At 34.8% G+C, this 17562-nt stretch overlaps 1 protein-coding gene across 6 annotated transcripts in view; it reads right to left on the bottom strand.

Annotated features, from left to right (window-relative positions):
- The window catches only part of Pbx3 (PBX homeobox 3), a 207922-nt gene that overhangs the window by 38470 nt on the left and 151890 nt on the right, over positions 1–17562 (bottom strand). For all 6 annotated transcript variants that reach the window (XM_078048221.1, XM_040286332.2, XM_013356776.4 and 3 more), the window contains 2 exons: positions 12376–12617; positions 432–622 (listed from right to left, as the gene is read on the bottom strand). In XM_078048221.1, the coding sequence (XP_077904347.1) occupies positions 432–622; positions 12376–12617 (433 nt within the window). The remainder of the gene's footprint in view (positions 1–431; positions 623–12375; positions 12618–17562) is intronic.

Below are 17562 nucleotides of genomic sequence, written 5' to 3'. Positions count from 1 at the left end.
GAGCCACAATCCCAGGCCCCAATACCACTTCTTAGTAGTATCAAAATATCACCAAGTGTTTTCATAAAATATGCATAAACAACATAAGCATTAAGAAATTCTTGGAAAACAAGCCTTTGTTAAAGTAGCATTTCATGCAGAATACTATCCTTAAAAACACAGCATCAGAATGAAAAGGCTTCATATTCCTATAGTCATTAGCAGTAGCACCAATACTATGCATTTCCCAGTCACTAAACTGGCAGCTAATGGCATTCCCATGACCAGACAAGATGTAACAGCGCAGGCCCCTTGAGGTGGACAACTTTGCACTATAGGGAAGAACTCCTGCAGCCAAATTAAAGAACCTAAGACCCACTGGCCAGCTTTACGGGAAACAATACACAAAGAGTGAAGGGGAAGCCATATAATAAATTTATGGGCTCACATACCTGGCATCAAGGAATCTTGATCTTAGAATCATAACTGCTTCACAAGTGCTTTGTTTGAGCTGCATCTGAATGGAACTAAATTTTCGATGGATGATGCCCACCATTCTTTCAATCTCTTTTGGGGAAATGGGACGCGTTCTACTCTGTTCTCGGAGAAGGTTCATCACATGTGTAGTGAACTCATTACATGCCTGTAGTGGAGGACCAAAGAAACCACTTCTTAGAAAACTGATATTTTTACATTATCACATCCAGACATTAACTTATCTGAATTTCTACCTCATTTGCAGTCACTAATGCCATTGTGTACTGGGTAAGACAAAATAAAACAAAGATACTTGGGAAATAATAGTGTTGTAGTTAGATGGAGCAGGAAGATCTGAAACTGAGTGGCCAGACATGCAAAGGAGACACAATGATCAACAGCCCTTCCCAACCTTCCTTGTTCTAGTTCCAAAGTAAGGTTTTTCCACTGGAAGGTGCTTGCTACTATTTTATGTGTGTACACATGTGTGCGTGCACACACACACACACTTTTTTTCCCTACTCCCTCTAGTGTTTTACATTTAGTCAACAAATGTGTACTGCAAAATTAAGTTCAAACCTTTCCAAGTGATATCAGGGACACAGAAACGAGCAAGATGGAGACCTGGCCTTCAATGAAATAAAACATAAAAAACTAATTCTCATACAAGGAAATCAGTACATAATGTAACAGGAAGATATTAATAAGGGCTTCTTCCTACATTCCAAGGAGGGAGTGTTCTCATCTGGAAAATTCATGGGAGAAGTCATGTTGGGTTACAAATAATGGGTAGTATTTCTGAAACGTAGCAGCAAGGAGAAATTCTAGGCACAAGAAAAACTTTAGCACTAACACCATGTAGCAATTTCAGTAAGTGGGTAGGAGGAACAGAAAGATATGTAGAAAAGAGGAAGGCCTAGTTTCTTGTTTAGGTAGGAGTTAGGGATTGTGCCCAGGCCTCAGGAGTGTTAAGCATTATCTCTACCCCTGAGTTATACCCCCAAGGCAAGAACTAAGGGTTGAATAAGCACATGACAAGCATGCCAATGACCTAGTATAATTCGGCTGCACTCATGCCCTGGTGGATAAAAGCAACCTCTGTAAAGCAGCTCAGCTCTTCTAAGTGGGGGCAGCAGGAAAATTAGAGTAGAAAATTTGAAAATAAGAATTAGACTTGGGACCCAACTTTTTAGCTAACAATGCTTAGACACTATCTCTTTCAGTTCACCTGCTCTCTTTTAGATCTCAAAACTGTATAACTGGATCTACACTGAAATTCAGCTCTTCCTTGGTAAATAAAGCATCAGTCTACACTCTTGAATAAAAATAACATCTAGCATTTTTGTTAAAAAAGACAGGATGCAAGATTCTGCATTTTACCTCACAACCCCCACCCCCGGTAGGATAGGCAGACAGAATGATCACTGATCAAGGCAAAACATATTTTGAAATTATAATCATGTCCACTTCCCTACAGATATCCTGAACATTGCTCACATATAATACATGGTGGTTTTTCTAACTGCTCATTAGAGAACTAACCTTTTAAGTACACTGGGTATTTTACTTGAAGCTTTTACAGAATTTTTCTATAAATATTTTTAAGGTGAGGTAAAATGAATCTTCTTACCATTTATTTCAAGTTGTTTTTTTAAAAAAATATGTTCAAATCTTAAGAAAATTTAAATTCCCTATGAGTAGTGACTTATAGATTCTTAGAATACAGAACTGTGCAATACACACAGTAGGCAACCAAGACATCCCCAGATGGACGGGTGGGCTTTCCCATCATAATTTTTAAGAGTGAGGGAGGCTCATATCCAGGAGCTCATTGCCCCTGGGCCATGAGTACAGGATTCTTAACCTCAGTCCATGGAAGGGGTTAGGATATCGGTGGCAAAATGTATCCTGGGAAATTGTATGTCACTTGTGTGCACAGATGTGTGAGGATCTGCAATTTATTTACTTTTTAGATTCTCAAATAGTCTGTAACTAAAAAGGGTTAATAATTATTGTCCAAGGTTATAATATAGTAAAATAGCATGGAATTCTTTAGAATAAACCCAGATTTTTTTCTATATTTAAGAAAACCAATAAATTTTAAAGTAAATGTAAAATTTTCCACTATGTTATCAATTTGGATTATCTTCTGCCAAGCGAAAAACAACTGGTCACCCAGCCAAGAAATATTACTTTTTTTTCTTAAACTTTCTCTGAGGATATGTTTACATAATTTCCAAATTATATAATTTGACAATATTTACCTTCAGTTTTCATATCAATACAATGAAGAAAATCAAACTTAAAATTTTTCTCCAAACTGGGATTAGCAAATCTACAGCTTCATACCTAATTCCATAGAATGTTGACATGCGGTACAAAAATACAGTATGTTTAGGAACTGCTGGGTTAACCAAAATTTTAAAAGATTTATTGGGCATGGGAGGACAGTACTACTCAGTATTTTTATGCCAATATGCATAGAGGAGAAACAATATATACAACTTTACCAAAATTTGGCCACTCAAACTTTAATCTCCAGATCAGTGCTATCAAATAGAAATATATACTGAGCCACATACAAAAATTTTTAAATTCTCTAGGAGCCATCATTTCAAAAACTACAAAGAATCATTTTAACAACGTATTTGATTTAACCGTATGTATGAAAAACATTTCAACACACAATGTGTTTAAAAACAACAAATGTTATCAAGATATTTTTACATTCCCTTTTGTACTCTTAGAAATCCAGTGCATATTTTACATCTGTAGCACATCTCCATTCAGATTAGGCTAACTCTTAAGTGCTCGCTAGCTATGTACATTGTGAGTAGTATATTATGAGACAGCACAATTCTAGAGTGTATTATGGGCCAATGAACTAAGAAAACCCTTTGGGAAACACTATCCTAGATAATCCTGGATATATTTATATTTTTATTCTTCACCACCACACATTTATAAATGCAGAGGCAAGACTCATTTATGAATGTCCTTAGTGAAATATTGGAAATTATTAATCTTTGCATCCCAACCCTTAAGTATGTCTTAATAATCTTAATGGAAAGCACACAAAAAGTACTTCTGTTGCATACCAAAGGACAGCTGCCTTAAGAAAAAGCATTCTGAGCTGAAGTCACTGTTTTCACAGCAACATTTTTACTTGAAAACAACATTGATAAATTATTATTATTTGGAGTTGGGTAGTTGGCAGATGTTTTCTCAAAATGAACCAAGTGAGCCTGTCATGTCAAAGAAAATAGCTGGCAGAATTTGTGCCCATGATAAAATTTGAGTTTTCAAGTAGAAATTAGAATTTTGGAAAACTTGCATCATACTGTGAGCTTGACAGTTTCCCTGTAGACTTTCTGATTAATTCACTGTTGATATTAATATATACATGTATTTTAGTACTGTATAATGAAATGCATTAACATTTGGAAGATACTCCAAATTCAGTGAACCAATACTTTACAACTGATCAATGCATCACACTACAAAGTACGCACAGGTAGAAGATCTATTCCAAGGGCAAACTAGATCAATAGATTTTAAAGGAGAACCCAAAAAGTTCATTGATGTGGTTTCAGATTTCAACTCATAACTAACCTGTATAAAACTACAACTTGTCAAGTACTGATATAATATTTTTTTAATTCACAATTTTCTGAAAAAGTTATTAATATACTCCTTTCTTTTCCAATGATGTATGTGTGTGAGGCCAGATGTTCCTCATATACTTCAACATATGACAACAGATTCACTGCTGAAGCGGAGAATCAAGATGACTTCTATTATGGCCAGAATGAGAGTGTGTGAAAATGTAAAAGCAATGCCATTCTTCTCACTAAATTGAGGGTTTTGGGTTTTTTTAAAAATAAAACTTTGAAGTTATTTTACTTAAGATGTGATTGCTTGTATCGTTCTTAAATTAACTAGTAAATACTTTGATTTTTTCTAGCTTTAGTTTCTATTATAATAAATATTGATAGATAAATCCACCAAGCAAAAGCTCTAGGTGCAGGGGAGGGGCTCCAATAATTTTCAAGAGTCTAAGTTCTATAATCGAGAAGGTAAAGAATTGCCGTACTGGGATATATGAAGAAGCACTTTTAACTTGCTGTATAATTTCTTAATTCCTACAAACCCTAGTCACACATTATGATAACATATCCATGGCAAGGTATAAGCTTGGTAAATAATTCAGGACTCTTATGTGCATGACATCTGAGATGTTAGCTTTCTTAGATTTTGTCTGGCTGAATTTTAACCACAATGGGGGTCTTTGGTTTCTAAGAAGCATCCAAAGGCCCATTGAGAAAAAAGGGGTTAAAAGCAAAAAGTTTCTGTATCTAAAAACTCATAATTTCCTAAAACATTTGCTGAATGTCTCACAACTTATTAAGTGAAGCCATCTATGAATACAAATGCTGATTAGCAATTTGGCAATAGCCCAACATTCACAGAATTCACATAGCTTTTCTTTAAACCAGTAGTTCATACATGATTAATTAGAACATCTCATTTATGTAGTGTGCACTTTAGCTCATTACTCTAAGTAAAATTCGTTAAGTATTTACATTTAGATAATTAAAATCTGGGTACACCCTTAAGAAAGATGCATACACTTTAGGCAAAGTGATTTTTTTTTCCTTTATACCACTGAAAGTAAATTACAGCCTCATTTACAGCATCATCTGTACCAGTTTCAGAGCAGAGCACAGCACTGCCTCATCTACTCTGTAAAAGGTACACATTTTAAAACATATGAATGCAGTAGGAATGATCAAATGACTGCAGAGTTATTCAGAGGGCCACACAAACATACCTGTATTGATGCTGTTCATAATACAGAAAGCTTATTTCAAACACTTGCCTTATCCTTCATCCCATCTACAAGACTATATTATTAAGACATTTGGAGAAATCTATCATTATTTTATTGTTAAATGGAACTGTCAGTTAAGAATTTTCTGACCAATGTCCATAATACAAATGCATATACACCCTGGTTCATTGGAATATTTAGGAAACAAGAATTTTAATTCCTTGAATTTCCTGATTAGAATATTGACTGAATTCTCTTTTTCTTTTAATTTAGCTGCTTGCATGTTTTAAAACATATAAAGTTCACATAAAGCATGGAAGACTTCATCTGATAAAAATATTTCTAATCAATTCTTTTCATAAGCTTATCTCTTTGCCATTTGTTCCTTTCTCCTCAAAAATTGAAACCAAGTAATAACAGTTCTTGAAAGATTTGTATTCTAGATGTCTTAGTGGTATTTTTGGGCTAGTAAAACCATCTCTTCAATATCTACACCTATTTGATTTACACAGAAAACTAAAGCTCTCAGTGTTTTTTCCATTTTGTGATAGTGCTTTGTTTAGTTGTGTATTCAAGATTCAACTCTTATCTTTAAGTTCAAATAACAGAATGTAAAATCAGAGAGTGGACAAGCACTGATGTTGAGGAAGTTTTCAAATGAGTCAGAGATCAGTTCTAAAAACTGAATTATTCCTTGTAACCATCCAGGAAAATTAACTGTAGACAACAGATCATAACTCCCCCTATTCTTTTTGACCAAAAGAAGAAATCTCTATTAAAAGATGCCCAGCCAGGTGCAGTGACCTGTGCCTGTAGTCCCAGCTACTCAGGAAGCTGATGCAGAAGAATCACTTGAGCCCAGGAGTTCAATTCTAGCCTAGGCAACATAGGGATACCTGGTCTCAAAACACAAAACAGAACAAAAAAAAGTAGATACCCCTCAAATTTGCATTGCAGCCATTTTCTAAATGTCCTTAGTAACTTTGCTAATAACTCTAATACCATAGATTTTATATTTATTGAATGTCTGTTAAGTCAACAAACCTTCTTATTTGGAGATTTAAAAAAATGATTCTGTCCAAGCCAATTGGAATAAGACCAATATACCCAAGAAACAGTCACAAAGACAAAAATATCTGTTGTACCTCAACACTTCTCACTGACTCAAATGGTTTAGGAACATATCTCATGAGAGTTTTGTAAAGATTATGTTGTGGGTTAAATTCTTTACGATAACTAATACTTAATAAATGGCAGTTATAATTGACAATAAAAATGACAATTTTATAAAACTCATGTTGTGTCTGTCATTCTGTAAGTCCTACTCTGGTTACCTAATATAGTTCAGCCTTCTCATAGTCTGAATAAATAGTTTCCAAAGTTGGGAAAAAAAATCTGAATATAAAAGGACTCATTTTATTTATCAAGTTTGGGGTCATAAATAAAATTGATACACAGAGTCAAACAACTGGTAACTTGGAAGAAAAAAAGGGAATACTCCTTCCAGCTAAGGAAAAGCCTCAGCATTAAAGCCAACAAGAATTTTAGCTTCATGGCACATGCCTGTGATCCCAGCTACATGGGAGGTTGAGGCAGTAGGATCTCATGTTGGAGACCAGCCTCAGCAATTTAGCAAGACCCTGTTTCAAAACAGAATAAAATGGGCTGAAGATGAAGCTCAGTGGTAGAGAAAGCATCCCCAGTGGGGAGTTCAATCCCCAGTACTAGGAAAAAAAAAAAAGCCAACAAAAAGCAAAACTCTTTCCATGGAGAACTGAACAAAAAGGCCATGCTTAGGAATGTGAAATATAAAGCTTACACCAGGTAGTATCCTATCCTGCTTAATTATTAAAAAGAACAGCAAAACAGAACCAAGGTGGCACAATCTCTACTGTGATAACAACAGCATTTTTAACTTAATAAAAGAAAATTCCTTTTACAAGCAAAGGTGATTTTTGCTGGCAAATATTAACATAAGTAGAGATCCTCAGAAAAGCATGAGGATGTACCTTTAGATCCTGCACTCATTCTCCATTCCCAACAATCCCCTGCAATCTCTGAGTCTAAAATTCTTTGCACAATCTTTTGCTACTGCCAAATGATACCTGATTGGTCCTGAGCACGTCCAGTGTATATACTTGGTTCCAGTGTTCTGCTGGATTTGGGGTGAATACAGAAGACATCTATGAATTCAGAGAGCAGGTTCTTTAATGCTTGGGAAGGGTTGGGACCTTTACAACACTTTTGCCTTCAGCAAAAATGTATTTCAATATAATTATAGTAGATAGCTTTCAATATGTCATCTCTATTATAGCAGCTGTAAATTATAAAGTGAATTGCCTGTATACAAGCATTTCCTTCTGGGACAAGCAAAGTGTGAGAGCTACACAGAGCATAGTGTATCCTTTCTCAAACAGATGTCAAGGTCAAATCTCATTTGCAAAAACCAATGAGTCCATTTTCTTGGGTAGAGAAGTGCAGAAACCAAAAAAGGCTAGCTCAATTGAAGGTCTTCAGTTCTTAAAAGCAAGGCTTCCTGAGGACCGCTGGCTTAAATTCGTTAGAAACTAAGCTATTTTAACAGTTGGGTCTTTAAATTACAATTTTAAAACTATATTTAAAAGGTAGAGTAAAACGATTTTTCAAAATTTGTAGCTAATCAACAAGAAAACAGAAGCAAGTGGATTTGCTTCAGCTAGAAAAAAAGCAATGCATCTGAGATGAAGTATTAGAAGACCTTTGCAGCAAGCTTTGGAAAATTGTTGTATTCCTGCTGGGTATCAGAATCAACAAGTCACAATTAAAATAGTTTGGTTTCCTTTGGGATGGCAGTAATATTCAAGAATCTTACTTTAATATATGTTTAATGCCTAATATTTCAAAAGCACCTGCATTTAGGTGGTTAACATCAAGAATCATTAAACCTGAGCCTATGGAATAGAGACATATGATCAAAGAACACTTTTGGGGGAAAAAAGTGTTTTTAGAGACAATACCATACCTAACACCCATACTGAGAATTACAACCTGAATATGATTTTGCTCAAACTATATCTCTAGTCTGCTTAGCTTTGTAAATGTGGCTATGTTTAGAAGGTACTTTGATTTACCGCAGTGGTGGTGTTTGTTAATTTTATGGCAACCTAAATCCAAACAGGTTTTAGATACATTTTTTATTACAGCTTCATCGCAAAACACAGTAGAGTGAGTGAATAACTAAGATTCCAAAGTAGTTTAGTAAGGCTCAACACAAATTTCTAATGAATCCTCTGCCTTAACATATATGTTCTTCCTATTTACTGATAAGCTTTCTGTCAGTGTATCCATGATCACTTGAGGGAAGAAAAAATAATTTCTGGAATGTAATTAAAATAGTAGGTTTTCCATTTGCTTTGTTCCCATTTCCCATTACATAGGCAAATTGGAGAAAACCAGAATATATCTAAATTATTTTTCAATTCTGTGTGAGTACCAGTATAATTCAATAGACAAATATGGCACATTATCAAAACTGACTGCAATGCCTGATTCTAACAATGTGTGGCATTGGACAAACCACTTAACCTCTGTGAATCCCATTGTCTTATCTATAAGATAGAAATTATGACATAATTTATTTTAGAAATGCTACCGATTCAACTCATTTAACTGTTTCGCCCTTCTAGTAATACCAACATATCCCTAAAGGTCTAGAAGTTCTTATATCCTAAAGAACTGAAAGGAGGGCTGGGGTTGTGGCTCAATGGTAGAGTATTCACCTAGCATGTACAAGGTCATGGGTTCAATCCTCAGCACCACATAAAAATCAATAAAATAAAAGTATTGTGTCCAACTACAACTTAAAAAAAAAAAAAAACCCCGAAAGTTAGAGTTGACTGTTTTATGTCAAAACTCACTGATAATTAATAACTTAGGAGAACTACAAACAAAAGAGCTATAAAAGCTAGGTCCAAAGACAACCCAAGGGAACTAACTGTTCTTATGCAACTTCTAAAACAATTCAGCACCTACAGAAAAAAACTGATTCTGGTGATTCTGCCAATTAGTCCTCATACCCCATCATTTGTCCATAATGATGCAGAGATTTCATATATCTGTCTGTTCTTTCTGAAAGTATTAACAAGAAGAAAGGAAATATACATTTAAACATTTACTAGATGACTGTACCCAAAGATAAGACTCATGATTACATGTTACTCCCAATTTTATATTTAATGCAAAATAACAAAAAAATTTAACTTATGTAAAACTTGTATCTAATACATATAATTTTATAGAAAAAAAACAAAACCCTCAAATTGTCAAAAATAAATAAATAAATAAATAAAATCTTGGTAATCTGATTCTGGTATTAGCAAGAGTAGGGTTATTAAAATTCTCATGGGAAATTTTTAGGCATATTTCTAAAACCATGAGGCTAAAGTGCTGGTCATCAACTAATACCAGCTTCTCCAACCTTCAACAGGGCCACAGGAGAGGGGGTGGGGAGGGAGTAAAAAGATAAGTGTGGAGAAACATGGCAGGGACAGTAAGAAACTACCTCAACTGCTCAGCTGTACAAGGTGACTGGTGTTATTTACCTAGTAAATATGTATAGATGTATTTAACATAAATTTATGCAATTAGGATTGTATAAATTAGAAACACTTTATATTGTTTATGCTCAGGGCGACCTTTTCAACCATGACTTATTTTGTTTACTCTTAATTATTCATATGTCAAATCAGAAAGCTGATTTTTTTCATGTACAATAAAAGATAACTTTTTCCAAAATTCTTATTTGCACATTTTCCACCAGAATTTATTCTTATAGATTAGATATAATTCTGGGTCCCAGAAAATCCTATTCAGAAAATAGAAAATATTTCATAATATTAATTTACATTGCATTTTAAGATAACACTGCATAAATCTTTCTACCTTCCTTCAAAACATACTCACCCCTGGGGTAGAATTCAGCATTTGTTTAATACCATTATATCCAGATTATTAAAAAAGGCAATGGAGGAAGAAAAAAAAAAAAGAAACCATTATATATAACTATTTATATAACTAAATCCTCTATCTATCTGAAAGTGTTCAGGAATCTTATTCAGAAAAAAAATCATTAAGCCTGAACAGGGGTTATGGAAGGGAGTTTTGGAGGGAGAGAGGGATGAGTAGCACAGAGGATCTTCAGGACAGTGAAAATACTCTGCGTGGTCCTATATGGGTATACATTTATCGAAACCCATGGAATGCACAATGCCAAGAGTGAGCCTTAAGGTAAACTAATGGACTTTGGGTAATGATGCATCAATGTAGGCCCACCAACTACAACAAATGTAACTCTAGTGTGTTTCTATATCAACCTCATTTCTTTTGCTCTTTCAGTTAACACTTACCCCTCACAATGGGGAATGCTCTGCATTTGCAGGGAAAGAGGGCATATGACATATCTCTATACCTTCCTCTCAATTTTGATGTGAACCTAAAACTACTTAAAAAATGTATTTCAATATAATTATAGTAGATAGCTTTCAATATACTTAGCAAGATCCTGTCTCATAATAAATAAATAGAAAGGACTGGGGATGTGGCTCAGTGGTTAAGTGCCTCTGAGTTTAATCATTGGTACCAAAACAACAGCAACAACAACTACTACGCACTAGGAACTCCACTTCACACTTAAGTGTATGGATTTTGAGAAGTTTTGAGAAGTTAACTAGCTATTTAGTAAAGGTGTATGCTTGAAATTATATGATGTCTAAGACTTTTTTTAAATACCACACCTCTCCCCCCAAAAAAATTTTTTTTTAAATGGCCAGGTGAAAGACAAAATAAAGAGTGGCAAAGTGCTGACTGTTTTCCTGGGTGATGGCTGTATAGGGGACTCTTTATTTTAGGTTGAAATTAACAACAGGCAACTGTTTTGTCGTCTTGCTTTTATTTTTGAGGGGGTGAGTCTTGCTATGTTGCCCAGGTTGACCTGTAACTTCTGGGCATAAGTGATTCTCTCGCCTCTGCCTCCCAAGTAGCTGGGACTATAGGTGGTACCAGCACAACCCATTTGCAACTGTTTTTGATCTATAACTTAGCAATTTCATAGAATTTGATCTAATACTATTCTCTTTATTTTTGTGTATGTTTTAAAGGTTTCATTATAATGAGCTTCTTTATTAACTTTCAAATAAGAATTCTTATCAAATAAGAATTCCTCAAATTAAGCAACATTTTGGTCTTAAACTTACAACTAAAATATATTTAACATGAACCACAAGCATTTTACCTTATTATATTAAATCTAAGACTCACTTGTTTTTCCCTCAAGTTTTAACATCTTTGAAGTTTAGAAGCATTTTGTAATCAATGGCATTTTAGAGTTAATACAGCAGTCTGAATTTTTCTTGGTAGTACATAAAAAAATGGCACAGCTTAAATTCAAAGATATCTTAGGATTGAAGTGAAGGATTGTTAATAAAATTGCTGAGAACAAGAATTTTAATCCTTACTCCTTTTGTAATCAGGAATTCAGCACACAAAGCCTGGTATCTTGAGGTACTACCCATAATTATCCCGGGAGGTCTCATGCTCAGAAAGACAGGCCAGAACCTGCTTACTTAAGTAATGCAAGTTAGTTCCCTTTCCTATAGTCTGGCACAATCCATAAGAATTAATTCCTAGGAGGATTCTAGAGCTCACAGCATAGGAGATAAAAGCTCACTATGCAATGCTTCCCTTTAAAAGTTGTTAATGCTTATGAACAAAGCCAGTGCATAAATATAGTTACACCAAGCTCTGAAGGGCACCAAGTGGTGAGGTTAGAGGGGAACAATGGCTGCAGGTGTTGTAGTAAGGGCATGTGAATATGAGGAATAAAGAAAACTAAAACATGTGAATAGGATAAAACAGGGTTAGATTCACCTCCTAAATCTCAAAGAGTCTCCATTTCACAATTCCAACAACTCACTTGGGTTTCTGTATCGACCCCATTTCTTTTGCTCTTTGAGTTAACACCTACCCCTCACAGCCCTGAGAAGTGGTTAGCATGGTCTAACAGAAGAGAAATAAAGGATTTGTGCAGGACTATGAGAGTGGCGGCTGCTGACCTGTTCATATTTCTCCAGTTCTGTGTGATAGATTTGTCTGATCTGGGTCAATTTGGCTCTGTAATCTGAGTGTTCAATAGAGTTATCTGAAGAACCTCCAGAGGCTGCCGCGGCTGCAGCTGCTGCCGCCGATCCCCCACCTTTCTCAGGACCTGAAACCCCTTCTGCCAAAAGCATATTGTCCAGTCTCATTAGCTGGGGATCGGGAGGGTCTTCCTCCTGGGCTCCTCTGATGCTGAGACCTTCAAGGAAAGAGAGAAACAGAAGAAGCGAGAAACAGGACAAATAGTGTGAGTTATTTTGTTTATTTGAGAATATGATCAAACAATATCAGTGCACTACAATTCATGCTGAAAACTTCATTGCTCACATTTTATCAATAAGCTTGAATAAGTATAAAAATTACTTTCAAGAAAATATTTACATGCATCCTCAAATGTCTAATACCACTCCCTCCAATTTATCCCAGATTGGATCCTTAGAAAAAGGTAACCCTGACCTCTTGGCATATCCTAATCATCCAAGATTCTCAGATTTAGATGACTTAAGCATAAAGTGGTTAAAAAAAAAAAAAAACTGGGGAGGGATGGTTAAGAAAGGAAGAAAATAATTCCAGAGATATAAAACAAGTTCATCAAATGGTGGTTATTCTCTTTCTGCAGTTAGAGAAAAAGAATAAAAATTCTCATAAAATAATTTTAATTCAAAAGTTATATCCAAAAATTAGAAAATAAACAAGATTAGATGACTTTTTTATCATGTAATTTCAGAAGAGAAATGCATACAATATGAGGTAATTAACTGTACTTGAGTATCTATATTATTAAATGAATAGAATTAAGCAAACTATAAAACCAGGATGCTAAATACAGTATTAAAAATGTGCCACTGACATGGCTATAGTGCTGGGCACACTAGCCTCAATCTAATTTTGCTTTTAAATCAAGAACTTCCTAAGTGATGCCCAGTCAGCATCCTCTTCTGAGTACTATAGATCACAGCTGACAATTCATAGGTTTAATCAGGTCACATAGGCTTTCTGCCAAGATGTTTTCAACAACACAGAAGACAAAGTTTTAAAATAATTATGATGGTATAAAAAGCACCAGAGTCATGACAGCTCAAATCAGCATTTTCATTAATGTGTAACATAATCTAAAATATCCCAGCCCAATTAACCTCTGTAAATCTGTTTAAAAGAAGGTTCCCCACACTAGTCATGAGACTTCTAGGGACAAAGGGGAAGGAAGTTGGCATCTTGCATGTTTGCATTTGGATTCTGCTTTGCGTCTGTGCCTGTTGTTGTTTATCCACAGTGGTGCACACTCTTGTGTCTAGTGTAACTTACATGACAGTAACATCTATAAGCTGCCAAGTATTCAACTGATCACTAGCTCTCCGATTTTATATGTTAACCTAGAACTACCATCAATTCTTTTAAGAACAGACTTCATTTCTAGACGTCCTGAATTATAACCACAGCATGACTCTTTTTAAAGATGTTACTTTCATTTAAAAATACACTTCAGAATAATTTCAACTGGATAATAAAACGAACTCACCATAAATTAAAATTATGACTGTTAACCATTCAGAGATAAATAAGATTTGAAAACTATAATATCCTTAGATAATAAGTTCATTTAAGGAAACAAGGATAACTCTATTTCTAAATCTATATCAACCCATTCATTGCTAAAGATAACTAAAGATCTAATGTATTTGCTATTTCTTCTAGAATTCGAAAAAGCTGCCTCATATTGTTCTTGAACTACCCCATATTGGTTAATTTGATATTTTTAACTTAACATCTTTTATTTTCCTCCTTTTTCATTCACTAAAATGTTTTAAATATTATAATCCCATGGTTTGGACACACTCATAGGTCATATGTCAAGTTTTCTGTGTCCTTTACATGTTGTGAGGCTTACTATGGACTCTTTTCTTGCACTTTGGGTTCTGTTTCACTTTATAATGTTTAAGTTTCTCCTTTTAAACTTAACTTTTGCTCACATTTTTGTGTACCTGCTGTTTCTCTTTTGGATTTACAGATAATGGTGTTTCTGGAAATGTTTATCTACCTTTAAGTTTCCATCAGTTTTCTAATTTTCTCTTTATATTTGAACACATTGATCTTTTCCCTATGGACTTGTAGTATGGGTCTTTAATAGTAAATCAACAGCTATTGTCAAAATTATTATACTACTCTACACTTTTTGCACAGTGGCAGACAAAAGATGCTCAATGACTGATACTAAGGGAAGCAGACCACATGGGAGAAAGGAAATCCATCAGAAAGAAATGGAAAAGGTACAAACTAATTAGCCATCTATAACACTTTTATACATACCTAATATGTATATGAACCATCCACTATACCAATAGAAAGCACCCTTAAGTTCAATGGCAGTGAACACAAGAATAATTGTTAACTGTATACTTTCAGCTATATAATATTCTCCTGTCCTGTGATAAGTAATCTTATTTCAAAAATGAAAAGTATATCAACATATGTTTGCCTCTAGAATAAGAAAAAAATGTTTTAATGCAATTAAGATTATTTACTTTCTCATAAAAAAAAATTTTCCTAACAAAAAGTTCACACTCCTTTGGAGAAAAAGTACTAGAGTTCTTTGCAATTACGCAGCAATGAGAAGCCTATTTATCAATAATGAAGTCATTTTTATATCTTTGTTTTGAAAAGTAAATCAAATTTTTTTCTATTAAGCAAAGTAATGATTAAGGTGCTCTAAACAGTAATACCTGGTTTCCAAAATTATTTTCAATTTGAATATTTCTATTTATTTCCTTACTTTACATTCAAGTTACTCCTCTATTCTTCATCCTACCTGCCTATCCACTTACTATTGCTTAGCTTACTAAACTTCTAAAGACACTGTGTGGCTTCCAATCATAATACCGACTCTTCTGGGCACCTATAAACATTTTAATGAACCTAAATTCACAAGAGCCAGAAAGAATCCAAAAGATCCTAATGGCTTCATTGAAACTTGGTAAAACAATAATTGAAAAAACTGGTTTTTCTTGCTTTTTATCCAAAATGTATGTATATTGGATCATATAAAGAGGTTTATAAAGTTTTATATCTAAGCCCTTTGGTCACCACAGCATTATAAAGATGGGGAGAAAAAACCAGCAGCCCTATTTGCAATCAACTTATATAACAACAACATTCATTTCAATCTAAGATTTAGATAAATCATACAAACACAGTAAAACATTGTTTAACAATGAACTTGGCTTTGTTATAAGCCCACAATTTTTGCATATCTTTCAGCAAATCCTAATTAGCTGTCTTTCAACATGCTGTGCACCTGCCCCACAGATAATGGGAGAGAGCATCTGCATAGACGACTGCATTCGGAGGGCAATAAATAAATTACGGGTCAAAATTATTACAAAGCTTTCTCCGAATATACGCATACCCTTCACAATACTAAGCTGCAGATGTGAAAAGTACCTAAAGCCCACTCAAATGGTATGATTACGGGGCTGTTTGAGTTTAATAATCTGACTGTAATTCAGGCATTTTCAACAGCTCATTAAGGGTTCATTAATATATAGGCAAGCTTTTGAATTATAAATAAGCAGATTAGAAATCTGTATTGGCTAGATTGTACAGTACTAGCCTCTCTAGCAGAACGACACTGTAACACAATGAAGGCTTGACCTGAGAGGAGGAGATGCAAACTCTCGGGGCACTGAGCTTCTTGGTCTCTATTTCAAGGACCGAGCCCACTGGACCATGACTAACCTCTGTTCATTTGGACTGAAGAGTGGCTTCAGAACCCAGTTATTCCGGGTATGTGCTGCACATGATCATGAATTAGGCATAACTAAGATCTAGCCCTACTATATTTCCATAATCAGGGAAGACATAAAATGATACACAAAAGTTATAATCAACTTCTTTTTACTTTGGAAAAAGTACATTATTCAGATCTGCTGAGACACCAAAAGCTATTATGGAAACTTGAGCTGTTTGATTTATTTCCCCTAGTGAGCATACCATAAAACAAGATTTCAAATTATTCATAAATTTAGGCCTATGGAATTGCTTTAATTTTGCTCTCTGATGGACTTGTTTTTGATTCATTCAACTAGCTCACCAGTCTTAGCTTAGAGAAAAATGTTTTGGCAGAGTGTCATATAAAACAGGACCAGCTCAGGTTATTTTCAGCAGGCCTTGACTACTTTGAAAAAGTGACAATCCTAATATTTTCAGTTACTCCTGTAATCTGCCTTAGATTTTGTTCTGTTATTTAAAAGTAAAAGCAGGACTATGGTCAGAAGTTACAAAGCTAACTGATTAAAATTCCAATTTTATTTTCTGTACCTTCTTCATTTACGAAATCAACTCAGAGCTGGGGTTGGCTCAATGGCAGAGCGCTCGTCTAGCATGTGCGAGGCACTGGGTTCATTCCTCAGTGCCATATAAAAATGAATAAATAAAATAAAGGTATTGTGTCCAAATACAACTAAAAAAATTCTTTTTTTAAAAAGAAGAAATCAAATCAGGCACAATTTGAGAAAAATAACGAAATTGAAAAGAAAAAATGTTAGTCATATTGCTACTTTTCTCCCCAAACAAAAAGAAGATAAAATAATCTTCGACCTGAAATCCTTAGGAAGTGGTGTATGTCTGAAACAGAAGACCTAGAAGTGAAATGAAGATCACAAGACCAGGGGTGTAAGCTCTCGTCTTAAACAATTATTTCTGGTTTTTGAAAACTAGCATGTAATTTGGAAACAAAGTAAAGAACTGAAAACTCTCAAAGACACCACCTTCTAAACAAGATATTAAAAACAGGGGCCTGGGAGCAGGAGGTTGGGTTCTTAGAGAATAGTGGACGGACTAGAGATAGAGCCAAGCCCAAGTCCAGGGAAGGCCAACAGTTCAGTGAGGTCTGACAGAGGAGGGGCAGGGAGAGCAAACCAAACAGCTTTGGCACCTCCTGAAGAAAGATATGGAATAATACCTGCATCTGGATTCCACATTTCTCCTTCTTAAGACTAAAGATGGGACTTGTAATGAAAGAGAAGCCTCATACTATTTTGGAGATATATAGTAACTGTAAAAACAGCTAATTCTAAAAATATTATCCGGAAATGCCAGGAGATTCAGTTGCCTGTCACAACCCGTGGCCCCAGTACCCATCTCACTCC

This window comes from Ictidomys tridecemlineatus, chromosome 4 (assembly GCF_052094955.1).
Source record: "Ictidomys tridecemlineatus isolate mIctTri1 chromosome 4, mIctTri1.hap1, whole genome shotgun sequence".
NCBI lineage: Eukaryota > Metazoa > Chordata > Mammalia > Rodentia > Sciuridae > Ictidomys > Ictidomys tridecemlineatus.
The sequence above is the reverse complement of the archived record's forward strand: the minus strand, read 5'-3'. Positions and strand labels throughout refer to the sequence as shown.